Raw genomic sequence first — 23,160 nt, forward strand, 5'->3', positions numbered from 1 at the left:
TATCGGTGTGGTAGCCAGTGGGTCTGGAAAAAAACAAACAAAAAAAAAAACAGTTTTGTTTTACCTGTTTGCTTTTGTGCTCGCGTCTCATCTCTTTTTCTCCACTTTTGCAAAGTCTACAGCAGCATAGCTTCAGTTTGACCTGCATTTCTCTGTCAGACAGGGACCTAAGTAAGCCTTTTATAAATCCAAAAGCTGAAATTACTCTGTTTATACACGCCATGACAACAGTATATCTCTGCTGACATCCTGTTAACAGTGAACGGTAACTAAAGTGCGAAACGGGTGAATCTTTTTTAACTGGCAGATAAGCGTTTAGTGACAAGTCTTTCTAAATCACCGCCTTCGGTCTGTTTTCCACAGCGTTACATGATCTGAACAGCAGATGTGAAGTGGGTTAGTGACTCATCTAGCACATCAGTTGTGATTCTAGTTAATCGTGACAGTTGGATTTCATAGAACCTCTGTGATTGTGAAACCAAGAGAATGACCATGGCATGTTTGGCATGTTGCTATGGGACATCCCCTCATTAATTTTGTCCATTAGATTGATTATGCCGCAGCCTGAACTCAAGAGAATGTGTTGATGCTCGAAAGATGAGATTCATGTGACATTCCTCAGGCTCTGTCACACAAGTACTGTATGTGCTAAAAGCAAGACACTGCCCTCTGGGCCAGGGTACTCCTGCTGAACTGATGTTGTAACATGATGTAAAATAAATCTTCCAGGCTGGACCATAAAGTAAAACTGCTGCAGCCCCCAGTGTGAGGTCAGCGTGCCCTGCCAAGGACACTATGATGTTGCAGTTTTTTGTTTTTTTTTCAGCAGTGGTGGTGTTGTGTGCGCATTCATGCATGTATTGATGGAGGAATAGCTTAAAATGACCCTAGAATTGTTATAGATATGGTCATTCGTGTTCACCTTGCCGTGTGTTTTTGACACTTGAAGGGCCCTGGAGGCTCAGATAACTGTAGTAATAAATGTCGACACGGAAAATGACTTACACTGTTTTTATTGAGCATAAATTAAAATAAATAATATAAACGTGACAAGCCAGTCTTCCAGACTCCTCTGAAAATTCAAATATAATTTGACTAACAAGATAAGTGTACGGGACAAAGCTGCACCAGTTCAGTCTAACTTTGTAAATCTTTGAAGTTGGCACTGCACAAAATCAGGATATTAATTTAAATTTTGAAAAATTAAACATTGCATTTTTCATCAAATGATGGTGACTCATTCATTTGCACATCACTGGTGCATGTGTGTGCAAGAAAAACAAAACATTTTTGCTTGATTAATCCTCAAGAGCATTACACATCCGATAACTAAATTGTGATAACTCGAGAAATAATGAAGCACAGATGTTTGTTTTGTTTGCACAAATGTGCACAAACGATGTGCAAATGGATGAGACCACTTTGGAGTCACTTGGGCATCAATGTTGACATAATAAGACTGCTCTGCTCTTACAATTGAATTTCTCAAAAATGGTTCAAAGACAAATTGTTACTGTCTGCACAAACGATCTCAAACGGTTTCATTCGTATCCTGATCAGATGGGGTTGCCAACTTCTCGCAGGTGCAATGTTTGCACAAGATTCAGTAGTACTCCCTACAGATGTGATTAGTTTTATACGCCATCTGTTTAATTAGACGCCCAAACTGAGTAATTGATGCCAAATGTGCAGGTATTACGACAATGTCCGCAATAGGCAGCCCTGCATAGCCTAACTGGAGTAACTAATTGTGTAGCTTGGCTTGTAACAACCACTTCGCCGTTTACATTCGGAATTGTTCACTTTGTTTAACTCACTTCTGGTACTTAGGTCATATTTCTACTGCCGTTGCCAAAGAAGTCTTTCCATTAGGAGAGGTAGATCAGTCTACCTTGTGGTCGTATGCCACTTATCCAGCTGCTATGTTGGCATCGCTTTGTGTTTGAGTGTGTTTGTTTGTGAGTCTCACACTGGCCTCAGTCAGCTGCATGCAGTGTAGAAAGCTCAAGTTGCGGTGGTTACGTTAAATTGTGAATATTAACGAACCATGTGAAATTTCAGCAGCGGCGCTCAGAATGTGTGTGTGCACAGGGGGAAACGCTGTCTTGTGTGTATTCACGAGGGAATATTAATGTGAACGAGTGTAAAATCCTTCTCAGGCATGTTCCCCTGTATAACAAATGCTACGCATGTATTTTGGTCCAGCTGACTCATCAGGAGGCAAATTTAAATCTGTCTTAAGAAGATGACAGCTCCACAGCTTGATCTCAGTAATGAGGTGACGACGATGGAAAGAAAGCACAAGGCACATCAAACATAAAAACATATAAACATATAACAGCAGGATTCACTTTCATGCTTCCTAAAATAACAGCAGTCGCTGAAAAGATCGCATCTCATCCGGGTTTGCACCACAGAATGTAATAAATGACCCATCTGACCAGTGCGGGAAAGGAGGAGGATGATATAGAGGCTGATCTACTCATAGTCTTGAACCGTCATTATTTTTAGATGGACGGGATTTTCGGTTTACTGTATCCTTGTTTGGGTCATCATGAAAAGATAAGGTCACATTAACCTGCAAGCCTCTGTTCCTGCCTCTGCTGGTAAATACATTCATAAGAGGAAAAAGTGCATCCATGTTATGTTTAAAAATATGCACAAGGTTGTGCTCAGCTCTGTTGCACCTGCAGCCGCAACCCAGCAGTGACATCACATTGTACTGACACAACCTGGAGTACAGAGCGGTACAGTGAGAGGAAATGAGCACAGCGAACACAAGTGTTTGAAGGGGTGTTACAGAGTTTCACTTTATATTCATCTGTTTCCGTAGTGCTCTCTTAAATGAATTTTTTTTTTATTATTTTTTTTTTTTTTATTAAATTGTAAGATGGAAACTATAATTAGCTGTGAAATTCTTCTGTTATGATCCTGTGGTATGACAGTTGAAGCTGTGTGGCACATGCAGATCTGGAGGTTAACAGACTGGTGATATTCTGTATTTTTTCTTTATCGCCAACAAACCCTATGAAAACACCAAAACCAACAAAATATTGATCCCACTACCAAGGTTTGGCCTTGTAGCCAAAGCCTGATAGAGATTATTCCTCTCTGCTATAAAGCTCCATTGTTGTCCAAAATCTATCAAAAACACATGAAGGAACCTCTCTGTTACACTGACTAACATGTTCCTTCAGTCCTATGAACGCAGCCATTGTAGTTTATTTTTAGTCGAGCCCACGTACACTGTCCTGCTGCTGTAAATACTCAACAGAGCAACAATTCTGTGGCTTAAAAAAGTCCCCTATTTCTTGAGTAGCATTTGCTAAAAACGACAAGTTGTTTTTAAGAAATTACATAACTTAAAAAAAAAAAATGAAATCATTCATTTATTTACTATTTTGAAAGATTTATGTCCTCTGTAGGAATTACTGAGCTTTGGGCAGAAAGCCACAGGCGGGGTCGGGAAGTCGGAGAGTATTGGGAGACAGACTAATGCATTGTTGGGGTTTGTCTTTGCATCCGATTTGATTAAATTTGCTCCTGTGAATAGCACTGCTTGCATATCACTGACAAACATTTCACCTAAAAATGTTTGACAGAATCAACTCAAAAGTTCTTCCCTCTGGTCAAATACTGTATTTGCATCTTTTTCAAATGAAATGAGTCTTATCCCAGTTGCACGTGTGGTTTATTTTCCCACATCCTAGTTATATAGGGTATTGATTCTCAGCTAGCAAGAGCGTTATTATGAGAAAGGGAAGCTCTGTAGTCAAATGTGGACCGTTGAGATTCTAGTTCATGGGCCACAGTAGGAATGTTAGCAACGTGGATCACATCTGATTGTCGAACTAAAACGGCTCCGTTGACAATCGTGTCTTGTGCCATGTGTTCCGAGTGCAGACTTGAAGAAGTGAAGCTGTCAACACCAGAGGAAAAGCACAGGCTTCACAGGCTTAGTGTAGAATCAACAGGTGGTTAGTGTGGTCATAATACATACTGCTCAGACTAATCCATCTCAAACCTACTTATGTAGCTAATATGTCTGTGTCCCTTTTCCCCCTTCTCCGTCGTCTCCCTCTTCTCTTCACAGGACAACACAACTACCTCTGTGCGGGGAGGAATGACTGCATCATAGATAAGATCCGCAGGAAGAACTGTCCAGCCTGCCGCTTCAGGAAATGTCTTCAAGCCGGAATGAACTTGGAAGGTAAACAGGCTGACCCATCTTTAAATCAGTCCCGGCTGCATTCAAAGACACCACACACTCACAACCTCACTTTAAAGTCACAGTGAAATGGAAGACACTGTCTTAGAAGACATACAGTATTTCCGGGTGAAACGGAATATGTGAGCAGGGTGTAGTTGACGAGACGGGTTTGATTGATTTGATTGGTTCACTCAGAAGGTGAGCACGGCTTAGCAGATGCAGAGCAACATGTTGAGGACCTCTTGGCCTCAACCCACACCACCCACAATGAACACATTAGACCTCAGCCACAATCTTTTGAAATGTAAACTGTTCTTGCCAACTGACCTCCTAAATCTGCACATTTATGTGATGGGCTGGGTTAGCCGCTCGCCCCAAATTACATTTGACTGGATAAATTTCTGCATGCACACTCCCGAGAGCATCAGAATGAGTCTTCAAAAGTATTTTAACATTTTACAGGTAGACGAAAGAGGATTTTGTTATGAAAATAATTATTTCGACACTTTTGCTATGTACCAATAGATAACGGAGCAGTTTTGTTTTGTTTTTTCTTTTTTTTTTCTTTCAATGTGTCTTTAATTTGTAGTGAATGCTCTGCAATCCTTAAAACAAATACTTTATGAAGAAATTCCCCTTGATTGACTCCCATGTCAGTGTCACCGTGACACTGTCACCCACTCTTTTCCACTATGATCTTCAGTATTTCTGGTTTTGGTTTAACTCAGCAGCACCCACCCACGCTCGTTTAATGATAGCCTAATAAAACACATCATAAGAAATACAATTACTGGAATAATAAAACTGTTTTGCAATGTTTATTTTCAAGCTTTTTGTTGGTGGGATGAAACTGGAGTTCATTTTGTATTCGTTGTTTCAACAGCGAGACTGAGCAGTATGGGAATATGACATGATACAAAATTTGACATCTCACTCTGAAATAAAACTACCAGTGTGTATGAAGAGAGAAGGGGGGGGGGGGCATGCATACAAATATTAAATTAAACCATAATCATTGCTGTGAATATATCATACAGCATCAAAACCTGTCCCGCACATCACTGAAGCATACTTTATCTCACATCTCCTTTTACTCTCTATCTGGAAAAGTCTCCGTCATTCTGTTCCATTCGCACCTCTTATATCTTATGTAATACTCCAGTGCCCGTAGGAATATTGTTAGGGTCTTATTCCTCTTAGATCTGTGATTTTTTTTTGTCAAAACAGTGACAATGACAGAGACAGGGATGAAAACAGATCACCTGCAGGCTCTGAAAATCCTTTTTGAATTTGTGGTGTTGATGGCTTTGAGGTCTGTGGATTTGAGAAAGACAAAACAAGAAAAGCTGAAAGTGAATAAATGGCCTCTAGTCTAATACAGTGGCAATACTCAGCAGTGCGCCACAGCTCTTCGGAAAATGTCTCTTCTTGAATGTGAGCACAGATTCTCCACAACAATAGAGCAACAATATGGACCTTGGGGGAAAAAAAAAAAAAAAAAATCACTGACAGTTCTTGAAATTTATGTACAAGTCCTCCTGAATGTTGCGTGGCTGCAGTGAGAATCAACTGGTATTAGTCACTCATGTGGGAACATGTGCCGTCGTCTATGAATGTGCTGCTCTGTACACGTGTGCCGGTGCGCCATGTCCTCACATACAATACTGAATGCGTAATCCACTGTCAAGTCCAAGTCCACAGCCCCGGGATCACCTGGTGATCTTTCACCTGATTCTGCTTCAAGGGATAAATGTTAAGGACAGGGTATAACAGTGAAGGTGTGTCAGGGTTAAGGAAGATGGACATGGGAAGCAACAGGTGAAGTTCAACAGCGGCTGTAAGTGCTTGGAACTTGGTTCTTGTGTTATTTCATCTGATGCTCCCTTAGGGCATGTACAATCAGTGTTGTGTGAGATTCCTTTCAGACAGTGCTGTGTTTGTCAGACAGAGGTGAAGGTAGTTGCACAGGGGAGGCAGAGACCGAAAGAGAGAGAGAGAGAGATAGAGAGGGATTTGATGGACGTCAGTGCATCAGCAGACAAACTCCCACCAGAAAGGCTCTTAGTTGCCATAGAAACACCAGGAGAGGAAATTAAAAAAGGTAGAGAGTAGGGGGAAAAAAATGTTTTTTCATGGTAACCTCTCAACTCCTGATATGTTTTGCACATTTAGTGGGAGAAAATGTCAAAATGATGCCCACGTAATCCACGTAGTGCGAGCAAAAACACAACAATTTGCCAAATCATGCATATGTGGACAAAGTCCGCTGAGAAATGGTGTAGTTTTGAAGACTCTGTGTCTTGTTACACACAAACTGGCGTGATGCATTCTTCTGACCTTTTCGAGGCTTGTCAGAACTCATGGATTTCAAATTCATAACAGCCACTTCATTTTATTGTTGATATTGTTGCTGCTGTTTGTTTTCAATTAATTATTTTCACAATTAATTAATTAAATTAATTGTTTCAATCACTGGTGTAGTCCTTTTGATTTTTACATTAGTGTTAAACAATGAGGTGGGGTCAGGCCAAGCATGTAAAAACAGCTGAGGTCGGAGACCAGGGGAAGATATGATGAATGGGGTTTTTTTTTCTCCCTTTGATTTAGTGAGTTACTTCTCGATGCAGTGTAACACACATGCCCTGTATATTTGCTTCTAGATTACTGTGTAAGAAATTAATTAAACCAAGTAAATTTGATTGAGTCATTGTGGAAAATGGAAACGGGCTTGAAAATTATTTTTATGGCCCTATATACTGGCATGAAACCAAAGTGCCACTCATAAAGAAAATCTGTTATAGTGTGGAAAATGCATACTTTAATGTGAACCAAGAATCAATTGACATAGCATATTTAAAATGCATTTAATTTTTAAATGTGATAAAAGCAATAGTCGTTTACACGTGGTGTGCCAAGGTGAGGTGTATAGCTCGTGCCGTGTAAAAATAATTGTGCATTATTCACACAGACAATGCAGTTTTTATTTCATGTGGTGTGCTATTGCGCTACATGCTGTATTTGGTGATGTTTAGAGCTGAATCAATCAGCCAGAAAATGAATAGCAGCTGTAACTATTTTGATTGTTCCGGCCCCTCTGATGGAAGGCTTTGCTGCTTTTCTCTGTTTCATAACATTATACTGTATGTCTTTGGGTTTTCCACTGTTGATCAGACTAAACAAGACATTTGAAGACGTCACCTTGGGCTGTGGGAAATTGTGATGAAAATTTTAATCCAACTGTACCAACAGTTTGCTGCTTTGAGCTTTCACTTATTCTATTAACTATTCTCTGTTGTTTTGAATGTAGTTGATTGTAAAATCAGAAATCATAGAATTTTTGCATCTACTTTATCCCAAATTAGAATTACCGCCTTGTGGTTGTATGCCTCCACCAACCAGCCAAGCTGCAGGAAATATGGTCACAATCTCATCCTTCCTGAGTTACAGCATTTAATAATGGCCGGGAGTGGCCGTTATTAAATGCTGTAACTCAGGAAGTTTTTACAGAACATTATGATGTCACAGTGAAGTTGACCTTCGACCATTTGGCTATACAATGTCATCACTTCATCATTTAGCCTATTAGAACTTTGCTTTAAATTGTGTCATGGTCAGCATTTACATTTTTGAGTTATGGCCAAATGTGTTTTGTGAGATCACAGTGATCTTCACCATTGACCACCAAAATTGAATCAGTTCATCCTTGAGTGAAAGATAAATTTGAAGAGGGGCGGATGGAGGGACAACCTGAAAACATAGAGTAAAAATAAAAACACTACCTCTGCTCACTTTCTCCCTTCTGTTTCATGTGTCCTTCCCTCCCTTTCTATCCCCCCCCCCCCCCCCCCCACACACACACACACACACACACACAGCAAGGAAAAACAAGAAGCTGATCAAGATGAAAGTGCCCCGGCCCCCTGGATCATCCGAGCCCATCAGCAACATGCCTGTTCCAGTCATCCCCAGGTGCATGCCCCAACTCGTGCCCACCATGCTGTCAGTGCTCAAGGCCATCGAGCCGGAGATCATCTACTCGGGCTACGACAGCACACTGCCCGACACCTCCTCACGGCTCATGACCACTCTCAACAGGTTGGGGGGACAACAGGTCATCTCTGCAGTCAAGTGGGCCAAGTCACTGCCAGGTAACAAAAAGCCATGCGTTGCCTTTGGTTTTGTCTTGGTGCACTGTTCAAGCAAAGTGTGTCACTGGCAGTAGTAGCAGCTTCTTCAAATGAGTCTCATGTGTAGTGAAGTGAAACAAATCTGTGATGGAAAACAAAGACACGCATGTTCATTTGTTACTTTTAATACATGCAGCTGGTCAAGGAAGTTACATCACTTTTAGATTAAAAAAAAAAAGGGAACATGTCCTTGGTTGCGCACTGCAACATTTGCAGACTAGACATTTAGTGCACAATGGCAAAGCTTTCACTTTTGCCCCCACGTTAACCGAGCATCTGCTTGTCAGCATTGTTACCATTCCTCAGTGAGAGTAAAGAACACAATTAACCAGAAGTTAACCTGCAAAGTAATCCAAACTATGTGACCATTCCTGTGGAGAAACATAACTTATATAAAATTCAAAATGTCAGAGTTCATTCTTGTGGTTAGAGCGGTTGATGAGACATAACTCTTGTCAGATTGAAAACGTGGATATGGCTCTTCAAATTCGGGCTGCGGCTTCTGTCTGATCAAGTGGAATCATGCAGTTAATGAGAAGCAAAGGAGGAAGAAGGGGCCAATTTGTAGCGGAGGTTCATCACTTTGCTGCTTGAATCACAGTTAGGCTCGTAGGCAGTTAGTTATGTTAATTAATGCAATTGTGGCCTCCCACTTTAAACTGCACAAAAACATTACAAAAAGTAAATGTACATATATATATATTTTTTTTTTTTCACAAATGATTCCTCTTGGCAGTAGCGCCCAAGAGCAACATACATTCAAAAACTATGTAATAAAATTTGTGACCTCTGTAATGGCTGACAGAAGAGTAGAGCAATCATGGCTTATGAAAGAACAATTCACTTCAGGTACCCCACCTCTTCAGAGTACTTAGATTTTGATCAGGCCATGACCAAGGTTAATGTCCTTTTGAATGTGCATAGACAATGTCCCTGATGATGTTCCTACAACCTGTTAAAAGTCATTAGCGCTGTTAAGCAAATGTTCCTACAAGCGAGTGGAAATTTCAGCTTTTTCATCTCGGAGCAGTAAAAATCACTGCATCCATCGTCAGCGTCGACTCGGCTTACTTGAGCGTAAAATGATTGCGTCAGTTTCTGGGTTATTTCATCTAACAGTGGCACATTACTGAGAGACTGTCAAATGAGGAGGAAGGTAACATCATCACTGGTATTGGACTAAACATGATTCCTTTGGGATTGAATTCATAAAGGGATATATTTATATTTTACTGTTCTCCCAAGTAACGTAAATTCATGTTATAAACATCAAGTAAGAAGATAATTGCTGGGTATGAGGGCTACACAGTTTCCATTCCAAAAAAACAAAAATGGAAACACAGAGTTTGGAATTTTTCTTTTTTTTTTTTTTTACCACCCATTCTAGTTTCTAATCATGAGAAAGGAGGCACATGACTTGATAATCGCTCCAAGTATTTGCTTTGAGATTTTCTCTCCCCACTCTAATTGTTGCTATTGGTCATACCAAAGATGCAAGATCAGAGTTCTCAGGAAAAACCATAACACAATTTTTTTTTTTTTTTTTTTTTTTTTTTCATGATTTCCGTGTGTGACAGTTTGATGAGGGACAAATCTGGCTCCAGTCTTGTTGTGTGTGCATTGTCCACAGCTGGCAGCCTGCCAAGGTGGTAGTGAGAAAAAGCTCTAAGGGAGGAGGGGAGCGCTCTTACATAACAGCCATGGTTTAAAACAAATGTAATGTGAAAGGACTTTTCATGTGCAGCTCCACTTTTCTAGTTTTGACAGTGTGGAAACAACCGAACTGCAGTTTAAATCCAGTTTGAACATCGACTTAACTAGATCCTCCTTTCTTGCTTTTTGGAAGCTGTCTTCGTAATTGTGTTTTAATGACGTATTGAGCAATTACTTTTTGTTTTCGTCAGTGTTTCTGTATCTCCCTGAAATACAGATATGAAGATGTTATGCTGTGTTTATTAAATGTTTATTTGTACAATGACACACATATGTATATATATATAGCACTAACTGATGTCACATTGCATTTAACTTAAGCTGTGCAGAAAAATATCAAGATCGTGGTGTGCTTATTGCTAATGTTGGCCAACAATCTTTAAAGAACAACTAAATACTCAAATCTAATTATCCATTTTTAGTGTGATGATGTGTTTGTGTGTCTCTTTCTGTCCAATTGGCTTTGTCTGTGTCGGTGCTCTCTTTTTAATCTGTCTTATCTGACTTTCCTAGGCTTCCGCAACCTGCACCTGGATGACCAGATGACTTTGCTGCAGTGCTCCTGGCTCTTTCTAATGTCCTTCAGTCTCGGCTGGAGGTCGTATGAGCAGTGTAACGGTAGCATGCTCTGCTTCGCCCCCGATCTCGTCATCAACAAGTGCGTACCACTGCCAGCTGCTGTATATTTCATGCAGTCCTTTCTTCGGCAACAACTTGTCGGCCAGTTTTGTCTTGTAATTTGCTCATTTCAGGGTGTCAGTCTCGCTTCATCACTTTGGCTTGCTAGCTCACCCATGTATCTATTCATGACTCATGACTTGCTAGAGGAGAAGACAGGTCATGATGCTGGCACCGACTGTATATTGGAAATTTGGCAGTTTGTGCGTTAAAGATGTTGGAAGAGGTGAAAAAGAGCAGCTGTTGATGCCATGTTTATCAGAGGAAGCACACGGCTGTTTGCACCCTTCCCAGGCCAAACGTTGGACATATCTGAAACAAAGACAGTCTTTGTTTCAGATAAAGACACTACAATGAGGCCATGGAGAAAAAGAAAAAAAAAAGCCTTCAAAATGTGGTTGAAACAATCCCAGGCTTAACCCACCTACATACCTCTACACTCTGCCTTACAGGAATATTTTCACACGTTTGGAAAAACACATTTTTGCTCTCTTGCAGAAGCTTAGATGTGAAGATCGATACCACTCTCATGCCTGAGCCTTGTGTACGGAGCTGGAGCCAGGAGGCCGTTAGACTAGCTCAAAACTACTTGTATCTCGTATGGTTAATCCATACACGAACAGGGCGTTAGGTGTTGGAACTACTTCTTGGAGACTTCAGACAGAGCCATCCTCGCAGTCTCACCCTATATCCAGTCTATATGCTAAACATAGGCTGTAGCTTCTTACTTTACTCACAGACGTGAGAGTGGAATCCATCTATTCATCTGAATCTGAGAATGAAAGAATATTCAAGCTACATGGATGAATCCATGGTTAAATGTATGCCAGCTGAGAAGTGAAAAGAAACTTGAGCACAGAAATGCTAACCTAGGTTTGAGGTCATTAAGATACAGTGTCACCTTTACACAGTTTGACCACCTTATTTCTCAACTGTAAAATGTCCCATTTAGGATGTGTATATATATATATATATGAAGATCATAAATCAGAACCAAAATCCTGTATGATGATACTCTTATCTTAGTTTTTGATATTAAATCATTATGTAATCCTGCTCAAAGTGTAGCAACTCCACACAGGTGCGCAGTCCCAGATTTGCTGGTTTCTGTTGCAGGGGTGGAATGAAATATTTTGTAATAATTCTAAGAGTATTTGTAGTGATTTATTAAGATAAATATTTATAGGAAAGAACCCCGTTAAGTTTTGTAATGCACAGAAAAAAAGCAACTCAGAATCCATGTCATGCAGAAAGAAGCGAGTGCATCAGCCACATACTGAACCATACAGTAAATAACCCTCTGTGCTAAATTGAAGCCACAGAGAGACGGCTCAGGTACGATTGCAGTATGTTAATTACAAGGCCTCATTACTTAAACAGTCACTGGCTGCAGAAATTGATTGTGCTTGGATGTATCTGTGCTTACCACAGTCTTTGTAGTCCCTGGAGGAAACAGGATAGAGGCTAATCTCCTGTTAGTACGTCTGTTTCCATAGCGCTGTTTTAATTTGGAAGCTCAGGTTTTAAACACTTTGGGAGGTAAAACAGCATTGTGCCATTTCACCCATCATCTTTCAGTCTTAATCATTCTGAGCTCCTCGCACTTTAGTGGGCCATTGCTGATTATTTCTCACAACAGGATTTTTTTTTTAATGAAAAGAAAGAAGTCCTGCTCCCTCTCCTAGATATCCTGTGTCTCACTGACTGTTGTAGCCTTTTTTTTCTATTCTGAAAAGCTAAAACATGTTTTGTGTTTGTATTTCAAGATAATTGATTGATTATTAGCATTTGACAGTTACAGCTGCTACATAACATCTGTGTAGGTATTTGTATCATTTCGAAATTTTTCTTATCTATGATAATAATTTCCAGAAAATTCAACATTTTCCTGTACCTCACTTTGAGAAATGTTAAATGTGTTTCCACAAAAAACTTTCTTTTGTTTGTTTTCTGGTTAATTACATAAGCCAAACATCTCAAGTGCATTAACTTAATAAATAAAACCCAGCAGAAGGAGCAAAACTTTTATTTAAATCAAGAAATATTTAACAACATTTAGAGTTTGACCAAGCATTTCAACTATAACTTGATTTCATCAGTTTGCTAAAGGCTAGGTGTAACCACTGACTCTGATGTGACCATTTGGAAGTTGTCTGAAGTGCAGTGCTCCTTTGCCCAAAGTGTAAATGTTGTTTACTTCATGCTGAATGAATAGGGTCCAGCAAACACACTGAACTCTTGCTGCTGACATCCTGCAAACAGCTCAGCATCATTATTGGAAATATGTAGACAGAGAGCCCTGAGCTGTGAAGAGTCATTCCCAGATGAGACGTAAACTCAAAGAGGGGTAAAGAGAAATAGATATGAAAGGTGAAGAAGTCATCGCCAGTGGCACTGCACTTGGTCAGGATGAATAGACGGCTCTGAACCCAAGGCTACAAATCTGGAGAATGTGCATTATTGATTTTAGAGGTAGAAAGTAATGTGGGCTGTGTGTTAGTGGAAGTGAGGTGTGAAAATCCATCAGGACTGATTTCACAGTCCGGTTTTCTCCTGCAGGGCTGAAGCGCTTCCCTGCTGGGGCTGTTTTATTGAGAATTGAATAACAGGATGAGTGAAAGAGCTTTAAATCTAATCTGGACGTCTGTTTTCCTCTCTTTCCTCCCCTGCTGTCTCTACCTGCTCTACATCTCTTCTCCCTCAACTCTACTTTGTCCATTCTACTTTTCCTTTCCCTCCTTTCAGAGAGCGAATGAAGCTGCCCTTCATGACCGACCAGTGCGAGCAAATGCTGAAGATCTGTAATGAGTTTGTCAGACTGCAAGTGTCCTATGACGAGTACCTGTGCATGAAGGTCCTGTTACTGCTCAGTACAGGTAATGGAACACGCTTTGCTTTGAAAAACCACAGCAGGGTTTTTTTCAAATTTCAGGGACTGCAATTATTCTGGGATTAAAAACAGATTTCAAAAATCACTTTTCCACCGTATCCAACATGTAATACTGCTGCAACCTTTTGCAATGCGAGGTAGGCTCAATTAGTCACAGCAGAGTAGTATATGTTGTGGGATGGTGGAAAAAAACTGTATCATAAATGCCAAGCACTACTGCAGCTTCTATGGATCCATGGAGCATCTGAAAAACCAGGGAAGGTTTTTACCCTGTTGCACGACAGTAGCTACATTTTTCATAGTGCCACTTTACCACAACATAAAGAATCAAACATTCACTCATTCTATCATTAAAAGAATTTATGTGCTTGAGTTACGTAAACAACAAAGCTAACAACTAGAGCTGCACTGATTAGTCCATTGACAGAAAATGAATCAGCAGCTATACCGATAATCAATTGTTTCAGTAATTTTTTAATGCAAAAATGCTCATGTGACAATTTGCCGTTTTTCTGTAACACACTGTATATGACAGTAAATTGCTTTTTGAGGTTTCAGTCCGTCAGTTGGATAAAAACAACAACAACAACAGATTGAAGACATCATCGTGGCCTCTGAGAAATTGTGAATGTCTTTTTTTTCTTTTTAAACAATTAAGCAGTTAATCATGGAAAGTAATTAACAGAAGAACAAGACAGAAAAACATGGTTACCTAAAGGCACTTTGTGAAAAGGTGGATAGCGACATCATCACAAAATGAGCCTGAAAATGCATTGAGCATCACAGATTGATATTCTATAACACTGGGAGAATTCATTTAGGGTGACCTTTTGTAAGAATTGTATCACTCCATCTAGTTCTTTTAGCTTTTCTGTAAGAGTGTATTTGTCTTCTGAAAATACTTTCTAGTGTACAAAAAAGGTTCTTGATCTTTGTAGACGCATCATTTTTTTCATTAACAGAAACAGTTTATGCTTTTTCCTGTGCCTACAGATTATCTTTCAGAGTTTGTTTGAAAATTATAAAATGTGAAGTGAAGTCAACGACAACTTTCTGTTTCTTATCTCGGAGAGTAAAATACAGCTTGCTGTGTAATCAACACAGCTGCAATTTGCCCAAATGGAAAACCTTGTTTCAACAAAAACCTTTTTCCCAAATTATGATTATTTAAGTTTCGCTGAGTGAAAATTGGCCTCAGCAGAGCTCTATTATCATATCCTAAATTTATTCCGAATGAATGTTGATTTGCAGGCCCTGATTTGCTCGAGTTTAAAATATACAAATTAGTGAAAACCTTTGGAAGACAATTTCTAACAAAAAAAAAAGGCGTAAGAATTGTTAAATGTTTAGCAGCCCTCACTGTCCTGTCTTTCTGAAAAGGTTAAATAATAGACTGTATGCAAACAGTGGACTAGCATTCAAGCTATTCAATTACTACCATTAAAATCACCAGAAAAAAATTATACAAGAAAAAAGTCAGACTTTTCCCCAGTTATGTAAATTTGCCTTTGCTGTGGAGGAGAGCGTCCGTCTTTCCACCTCACTCTCAGAGAATGACAGGGGAAAGGATGCACTTAAGAGGCGATTTGCTCTTTATACAGAGGAAATTACATTTCCATAGTGAGCACTGGTTGCATTTTCATACCTGAGAGCTATTTCCATCTGTTCCCATCATGGATGGAAATACTATCAGGACAGGACAACTTTGATTTGAGCTGTTTGAATCATTTCTCATGCACATGACTGAGAATTAAAATCACCTATGGGACAATTTGATTTATTATATCATACCTGTTATGCAGGCAGACTTCACTTTCAGCAGAGTTAACATCTGCACCGCAATGTTTAAATAAAAGGTTCAAAAAAGAACGTGCACACACACACAAACAGCAGGAAATAGCTACTATGACCCATTTCTGACAGTCAAATCTCTGTTAAATAAAAGTAACACATTTATTTTATACTAAAAAAATCCAGAGAGAGCAGAAAAGGAAATCTGTTTTTACTCTTAAAAATTGTCTCTCTGCCAAACCTGCAAATGCATAATGTACAGGCCAGATAGCACTTCCACTTATCTGATTATGTAAATCGGACAGTACTTCATTCTGATCCTGCCCTCTTTGGCTTTGCATAATCTCTAGGCCAGTGACTGTGGCTTTGCCTGGGCACGGTGCCAGGCACCAGACTGACAAGGAATCCATGATGTGTTGACAGGGTCATTATGACAACTGCATATTGATGTTTTTCAGCCGTTTGTGGTTTGGTGCTGTGGAAATCCCCATTGTGTGCTCTTTGAAGTACACATACATGTAGAAATTATTATGTTTTTTTGATTTTTTGTTTTTTTTAAGGTGTGTGTCCAAACATTTACTGTTCCTCTTGGACTGGGAACATGCTGCACAGTAGCATTTGATGTTACCTTTTAGTTTTGCATACTTTCCACTGCCTCTGGTGAGGAGGTGCGTGCATGCATCTGTGTGTGTTTCCCCTTGTTGGGGTCCCACACAGTTAGTTTTAATGACCTGTGCTGTGTGTTGCAGCAGAGAACAGGATCAAGAACAGGCTAAGACAAACAGAAACATTACTAATTTCAGACACATGTTTGAATGTGCCTAACCAGATGTTCACATCACCAGCTGTCGAGATGGCAGCAAAGATATTTATGTATAAATGTGTCCACATAGGTATGGGTCTAAATGCAAATCACATGGGTACGTTTTAAGTTCTTCATTGTTCATTACATAAGATAAAACAGAAAGATAAATACAATAGACAACTTTCACCTCCCTCCAGTAGAGACATGGTGGATTTATAGACATAATTAAAATTCATATCCTTCCTCCTCTTGGACCGGTTGTCTGTGGGATAAACTCGTATCAAAGTTGCGTGGAGTTCTTGACATGAAAATCTCTCAGTGCGTTTGATGTAACATCACAGATATTTTTGAAACGACTACAAATCTGTGCCACCATTAACAATGTTTTTTTTATTATTATTATCTTAATTTTATTTTAGTCACAATCCTGCCATTGTCTGCCAACTTGCACGCCAACGTCTCTCCTGATACCTTTGTTTTTGTGTTTATGTTCGGTGTGTGTGTGTGTGTGTGTGTAGTGCCAAAAGATGGCCTGAAGAGCCAGGCGGTGTTTGACGAGATCAGGATGACGTACATCAAGGAGCTGGGAAAAGCCATCGTCAAGAGAGAGGAGAACGCTAGTCAAAACTGGCAGCGCTTCTACCAGCTGACTAAGCTACTGGACTCGATGCAGGAGGTTAGAGAAACACACACACACACACACACACACACACACACACACACACACACTGAATCAGCATATACTGTGATGATTTCTGTTTCTCCTCCTGTTCTTTGTTTTACTTAGAATTCAGTCATGTCTATAAGGTTTCACAAGTGGTTTCCTGTTACATCTTCTTTCATAGCAGTCAGGTGTTTTCTTTCACATCTAGTGGTTCAAGTGCATCAATAACTCGGTGTTCTTCTGAGATCCTCGCACCATGCTGATTAGTGTAAATCCCAAAAGAATACACTCACAGATCCCACTAAGTGCATTATATTTCGTTCAAGACTATTTCAGCCACTGTCCTTCCTGTAAAGCCTCTTTGCTGAAGTAAAGATCCACTGCAGGCTAATTTGAAAATAATATTCAAATAATGGAGAAAAAAAAAAGCTTTACAATACGTAGTAGATTCTTACTAATGTGTCTGTATCTGCCCTCTTGGATGTCTCCTCCAGATGGTCGAGGGTCTTCTCCAGATCTGTTTCTACACCTTTGTGAATAAAACCCTCAGTGTGGAATTCCCGGAGATGCTGGCGGAGATCATCACCAACCAGATACCAAAATTCAAAGACGGGAGTGTCAAGCCTCTGCTGTTTCATCAGAAATGACTGCCTTAAACTGTGAAGCAATGACTTAAATCCTCCTCCAGGAGCACAATACCTGTGGCCTCACGCCTCCTAATCTGGTCCCAGATTTGGCCAAACTACAGTAGGACACCCTACTACCGACCTGTAGCCCTTCCTCTTGGCTAACCAAGAAGAATTTGGCCTCCAGGGGGAAATGTTTTGGCTCTGAATGTCTTGTGGGCAGGCTGCATTTTGGTGATCTATTTGTTTCCCCAAGCCCCTTACCTCCGCCTATGTCTTTCCTGCCTCCAGTGTTTCACTGCTGTTTTCACTGACAAGCCAACACCTAGAACCACCTTTTCCTCATTCAACATGACACCAAACACACTGTCCGACTCGCTGGATTAGCAGCCTGTTGAAGCTTGCCCCCAGTTTAAGCCTGATGTTCCTCTGCTCACCTGCCCAGCTTGTCTCTGTTTGCCCTCCACGGCTCCACTGCGCGGAGAATGTAGTGAGCGCTGGCTTGCTGTGGTTTCCAGAGAACTGGTGGCGACGAAGGGGACAAACAAAATCACAGAATAATTAGAAACATACTTTTTTTCTTCTCCCCCCCCCCCCCCGGACTCCAAGGACAGTGAGGACAAACAGTTTTCAGCTGTGAATCAGTTATCTTTTCTGAAATGAAACAAATCAGATTTATATACCTGACCAATGGATGAAAAAAAAAAAAAAAAAAAAACATATAGAGGAATATTCTCCATTTATTTTATGCAGGCACGCATTTCTGACCACACATGCAAAAGTCACTTACACACATAAACATACAAAGCAGACACAGACGTGCATTCACACAAATCAAAATGTTTACACAGGATGTATCCGAGAAGGGAAAACCAGTGCCTTTTTAGCTTTTAAAGCTCTTCATAGCCATCCTCTCTAAAACCGTTGTGTTTCTTTGCATAAGAATGTAACCTTGACATCCTTCCACATATTTTGTCTGTTTTAGTTTTTCCATGCTGGCAATTTCTGTTTTCTTTTCAAACCGCCATGTTAGTGTTTTTAATGTGGGCAGCTCTCTCTGTTCTTATCCCCAGACATGCACATAAGGAATAAGCCTTTGATACAGATTTGATTTGATTTAAGATCTTCAAAAAAAAAAAAAAGACAGGAAAAGTATCACCAAATGTTGTTAAAGTCTCAAACATTTCATGTTTCTTTTCCCCTGTGTGAAGTACATTTGATAAGTGTACTGCATTGCCCAATTAGGATCACATTGTGTTGAAAGTTACAGGTTACCCAGGTTATATCAACAGATATAATGTTGAACACACATGCAAATACAAACTTGTGAGAAGCTGCAACCAGCTCTGTGCTAAATGGACACCACTGGAATTTAAACAAGACATATCTGATGTATTGTACTATTTAGGTGCAGACTGACTGACTGACTTAAACATTACCGACTGTAGATCTTGGAATAATCAGCGAGTTGTTAATTGGAATGAAACTTGTTTACGAACCTTTGCAGTTTATTCAGGTGCAGTCACACCCCAAGGTGTCAAAAGTCCAAGGTGTCTGTGTGTTGATAAGTAGCCATAATTCAAAACCGTCCTTTCATTGCCAGCTGCATTCATGCTGAGGTTCCAGCTTCGTAAATGGTTTCATGCAACTTCATTTTAAAAAATATGCTTTCATGGAGCTCCAGTTGAGATGACTTACCTGTCCGGGTTGGCATGTTACCATCTCAGAAAGCACAGCAAGTTCAAATGAAAAAGGAAATTATTTGTGGTGTGTGTTGCAACCTAACAGGAGTACTAGACCAGTTAGATTTTCTAGATGATAACAATTCTCAAATCTCTAAATACTTAGATGTTTATTAATTAATTCTCTGGAAATTATTAATTTCACAATGCAGTACTCCTGAGAAGTAAATAAAAAGCATATTAATTTGTGAAAAAAAGTATTTCTCTCAAAATACCATAAATTAAATATATCTTTTAATCAGTTTCATCTCATTGTTTGCACAAACAGAAAATTAGGTTATCATTAAGCTGATCAGCTCAAACATAACTGAAAAGGTAAATAAATATAATATGCATATATATATATATATATATATATATATATATATATTTTTTGTAATATGAGATGTAAAAATAGAGACACCCGCAATCAACGGAACCTTTGTTCTCAGCACAAGACTTCACCTCTAAAGTTGAAATATTTTTGCAGTTTGGTCCAAATAATTTGTGAATTACAGCTCAGACTGACAAGCGAGCATCACATGGATGTGTTCCACTAGTGCCAAATGTAATAGCAAGTCTATAGATATAGATATATATATATAATATATATATATATATATTTTTTTTTTTTTTTTTTTTTTTTTTTTTTTTTTTTTTCCTGGACATGTGAAAAAGTGATTATTCAGTTGTAATTTGACATCATGTGGTTCTTGTAACTTTGCTTAAGGGTGCTCAATTATGAGAAAGAGCTTAGTTCAGTGTCACATCTACACCAGCTTAAAAGTAATGATTGTTATCATCTAAGTAAGTGTATGATATATATATATATATATATATATATATATATTTCTTTTTTTGGAGATGCACAAAATATTGTATTTTTGAAATTGCAAAATAAGCAGTACTTTCTACTGCTGTCAAACAGGTGGTGATCAGCATTTGGTACATTTGTGATGTGGAAATATGATTGTACCAGCTTATGCGATAGCCAAAGCAAAATACATGAACAGTGCAGTTGTACATTGCCCCCCCCCCCCTTCATAATAGATGCGGGTCTATTTTCCTCACTGTTTCTTGTAACTGCCAGGCCTCTCTGCCTAAAATGTCGACCATATAGATTTTCAGCTGTTTACTCTGAATGGTACTCGTCCTTCCGCAGCGCATAACTCTGAATGGCAGTTAACAGACCAGGTAGCAGGTTGCCATAGAGACCGGTCATTTGTGTGTTACTTACAGCTAACAGCACAGCAGGCTCTGGACGCATACAAGCCGCTTTTCACTAAGAGCCATCATGTTTTTAATCAGCCATTCTGCCAAAGGATGGCCACTCGCAGCAGGGTTGTTTCATGTGCAGTGTCGGCTTTCAGCTTCACCTGCTGACATGGTCTCATTGGCCTCGGACTTGATGTTGCTCACAACATTGCTGATTATTCTGGGGAAGGTTTGACTTGTCTATTTGTTTGGGTAACTTTGCATTCAGTATTACAGCTGTTTCCAGGTGGTGGTGCTTCAGAAAACCAGCTTTAACGCATAGATGTAACCATATCCCTGCTCATTTCTAAATGGCCATAGGTGTATATAGCAGCGCCGACATATCCAGTGCAACCTTAACAGTGTCTATTACTACAAAATATTTTTTACATAGACCTAACCTCTATACTCCTACACATTTTTTCTTTTGCCTTTCAGCTTCATGTTCGACTAAAGGCCTTGCGAAAGGGAGACAGAGAGCCATAGAAATAAGATTTCAAATCAGGAAATAGATAAACCCTTAACAAATATCAATGCTTTTGGAGATTGATCTGTTGTAAAAAATGACAATATTTTCTGTGATTTTGAATACATCAGCTTGATCCTCTTTGATATAATGATTTTACTCAATCCTTTTTGTACATTGAACGAGTCAGAAAGTAAATATTTTTCTGTTTGTTGGTTTGTGTTTGATAAAAGGTAGATGTGTTGAATACATTAGGAAGTGTTAAACATGTTTGTCTTGTGAAGTAAATGTAAATTTTACGAGTCAATGGGAAAGTCTACACGAATGCTCACTGTGTTTTAAAGTTCTATGGAGAGGAGGGGAGGAGGGGAAGGAGTCAGGGGTGGACTTGGGGAGGTTTTGTGTTATATAAGAGTGACCAAAGCAGAGGAGAAAATGATTTAACAAACAAAAAGAAGTATTCAAGTAGTTACATTTTAAGTAGCACTTATTATCCAGCTTGTAGTACTTCTTATTGTATTTGAAAGGTATCTTTTGTAAAGGTCAAGGCTTTGGATCCCATATATATATTGCTGTGAGGATTTACTGGTCACTTTAAAATAGAAACCAAAACACACACAAAAAAAGTTGAATCTCCGTGTGAAAGTAAATCTGCCAGAGCCTAATGGAATTGCACTACCCTCCTACTGGTCGATAAAGTCTATTTTGTATAAAATACAAGCAAATATTATCTTTAAAGATTAAGGGCAGATCATGTTTCACTGGTATATATGGCTATGGCTTTCATTGAAATCTGTTATGTTCGTATTTCAGTTATGTAAATGTAATCCAATGTAAAAAAACAAACAAAAAATATAAAATGTTTGTTTAAAAAAAAAAACAATAGTTTGTATTACTTCTGTATTACACCTCTTCTGTAGTCAGTGTCGATATTTTCACCTATTTGATTAAATGTTGAATTAAGTTATCTGTGTTGTTCTTTGACATTGGATTTGGCATCCTGTTGGTAACATCTTGGTTGATGTTTTTGTCATGACTGGTTAAAAGTGGAAATTCGGAAGAACTGATTTCTCTTTCGTTCAAACATCTTACACAATAAAGTTTTCTGTTTTCCAACACTCAGCTCCAGTGTGTTTTATTTTTATTTAAGGTTTCAATTATTTTAATTGATGGTAATTGCATGTTAAACTAAGCTGTAAAACTGATCATTTCACGTTATTATATTATGTATACATATAATTGCTGCATATTTTTATGCCATACTATCCTATGACTTTTTATGTCTAACCATGCTACGACTTTTTTAAGTTTTTTTTACCTTTTTATGCCTTACAATGCTATGACGCTCTATGCCTTACTATACTATCACTGTTTATGTGTTAACATACCATGAAGATTTTAGATGTTTTTATACCTTACTATAATATGATGTTTTTGGTCATTTTTATGCCTTACTCTATTATGATGTTTTTTGCCTCATTATATTATGAACTTTTATGCCTTACTATACTATGACGTTTTTTGAACGTTTTATGCCTTACAATACTATGGCGTTATATGCCGTGCTATACTATGACGTTTTTTGAGGTGTTTATGCCTTGATATATTATGACGTTTACAACAATTTTATGCCTTACTATACTTTGACTTTTTATGCGTTAAAACATTATGATGTTTTATGTTATTTTTATACCTCACTAGATTAAATTTTCAAATTTTTATGCCTTACTATACTATGCCGTTTTTTGACACCTCTTAAGTTTTTTATGCCTTACTATATTATTAATTTTTATGCCTTGATATACTATGACCTTTTTGGAACTTTTTATGCCTTATTACACTGTGACATTTTATGCCTAACAATACTATGACATTTTATGCCTTATTATACTATGACTTTGTTTCAGATGTTGATGCCTTAATATTCTATGAGGTTTATGACATTTTTATGCCTTATTATAATATGATTTTTTTTTACTTTTTATGCCTTATTATACTATGACGTATTTTTTTAACTTTTTATGCCTTACTATACTATGACAATTTTTGGAATCTTTATGGCGTACTATACTGTGCCGTTTTATGCCATACTGTACTATGACATTTTATGCCTCAGTATAATATGCCTTTTTTTGAACTTTTTATACCTTACTAT

The 23,160-nt window shown here is 38.7% G+C and overlaps 1 protein-coding gene across 3 annotated transcripts in view; it reads left to right on the forward strand.

Annotated features, from left to right (window-relative positions):
- LOC130182905 (glucocorticoid receptor) overlaps nt 1-22,127 on the forward strand; it is a 73,723-nt gene extending 51,596 nt beyond the window's left edge. For all 3 annotated transcript variants that reach the window (XM_056398103.1, XM_056398105.1, XM_056398104.1), the window contains 6 exons: nt 4,094-4,210; nt 8,086-8,358; nt 10,624-10,768; nt 13,534-13,664; nt 16,793-16,950; nt 17,433-22,127. In XM_056398103.1, the coding sequence (XP_056254078.1) occupies nt 4,094-4,210; nt 8,086-8,358; nt 10,624-10,768; nt 13,534-13,664; nt 16,793-16,950; nt 17,433-17,585 (977 nt within the window). In that variant the 3' untranslated portion in view covers nt 17,586-22,127. The remainder of the gene's footprint in view (nt 1-4,093; nt 4,211-8,085; nt 8,359-10,623; nt 10,769-13,533; nt 13,665-16,792; nt 16,951-17,432) is intronic.
- The last annotated feature ends 1,033 nt before the right edge of the window (nt 22,128-23,160 follow it).

The sequence above is a fragment of the Seriola aureovittata genome, chromosome 15, assembly GCF_021018895.1.
Source record: "Seriola aureovittata isolate HTS-2021-v1 ecotype China chromosome 15, ASM2101889v1, whole genome shotgun sequence".
Lineage (NCBI taxonomy): Eukaryota > Metazoa > Chordata > Actinopteri > Carangiformes > Carangidae > Seriola > Seriola aureovittata.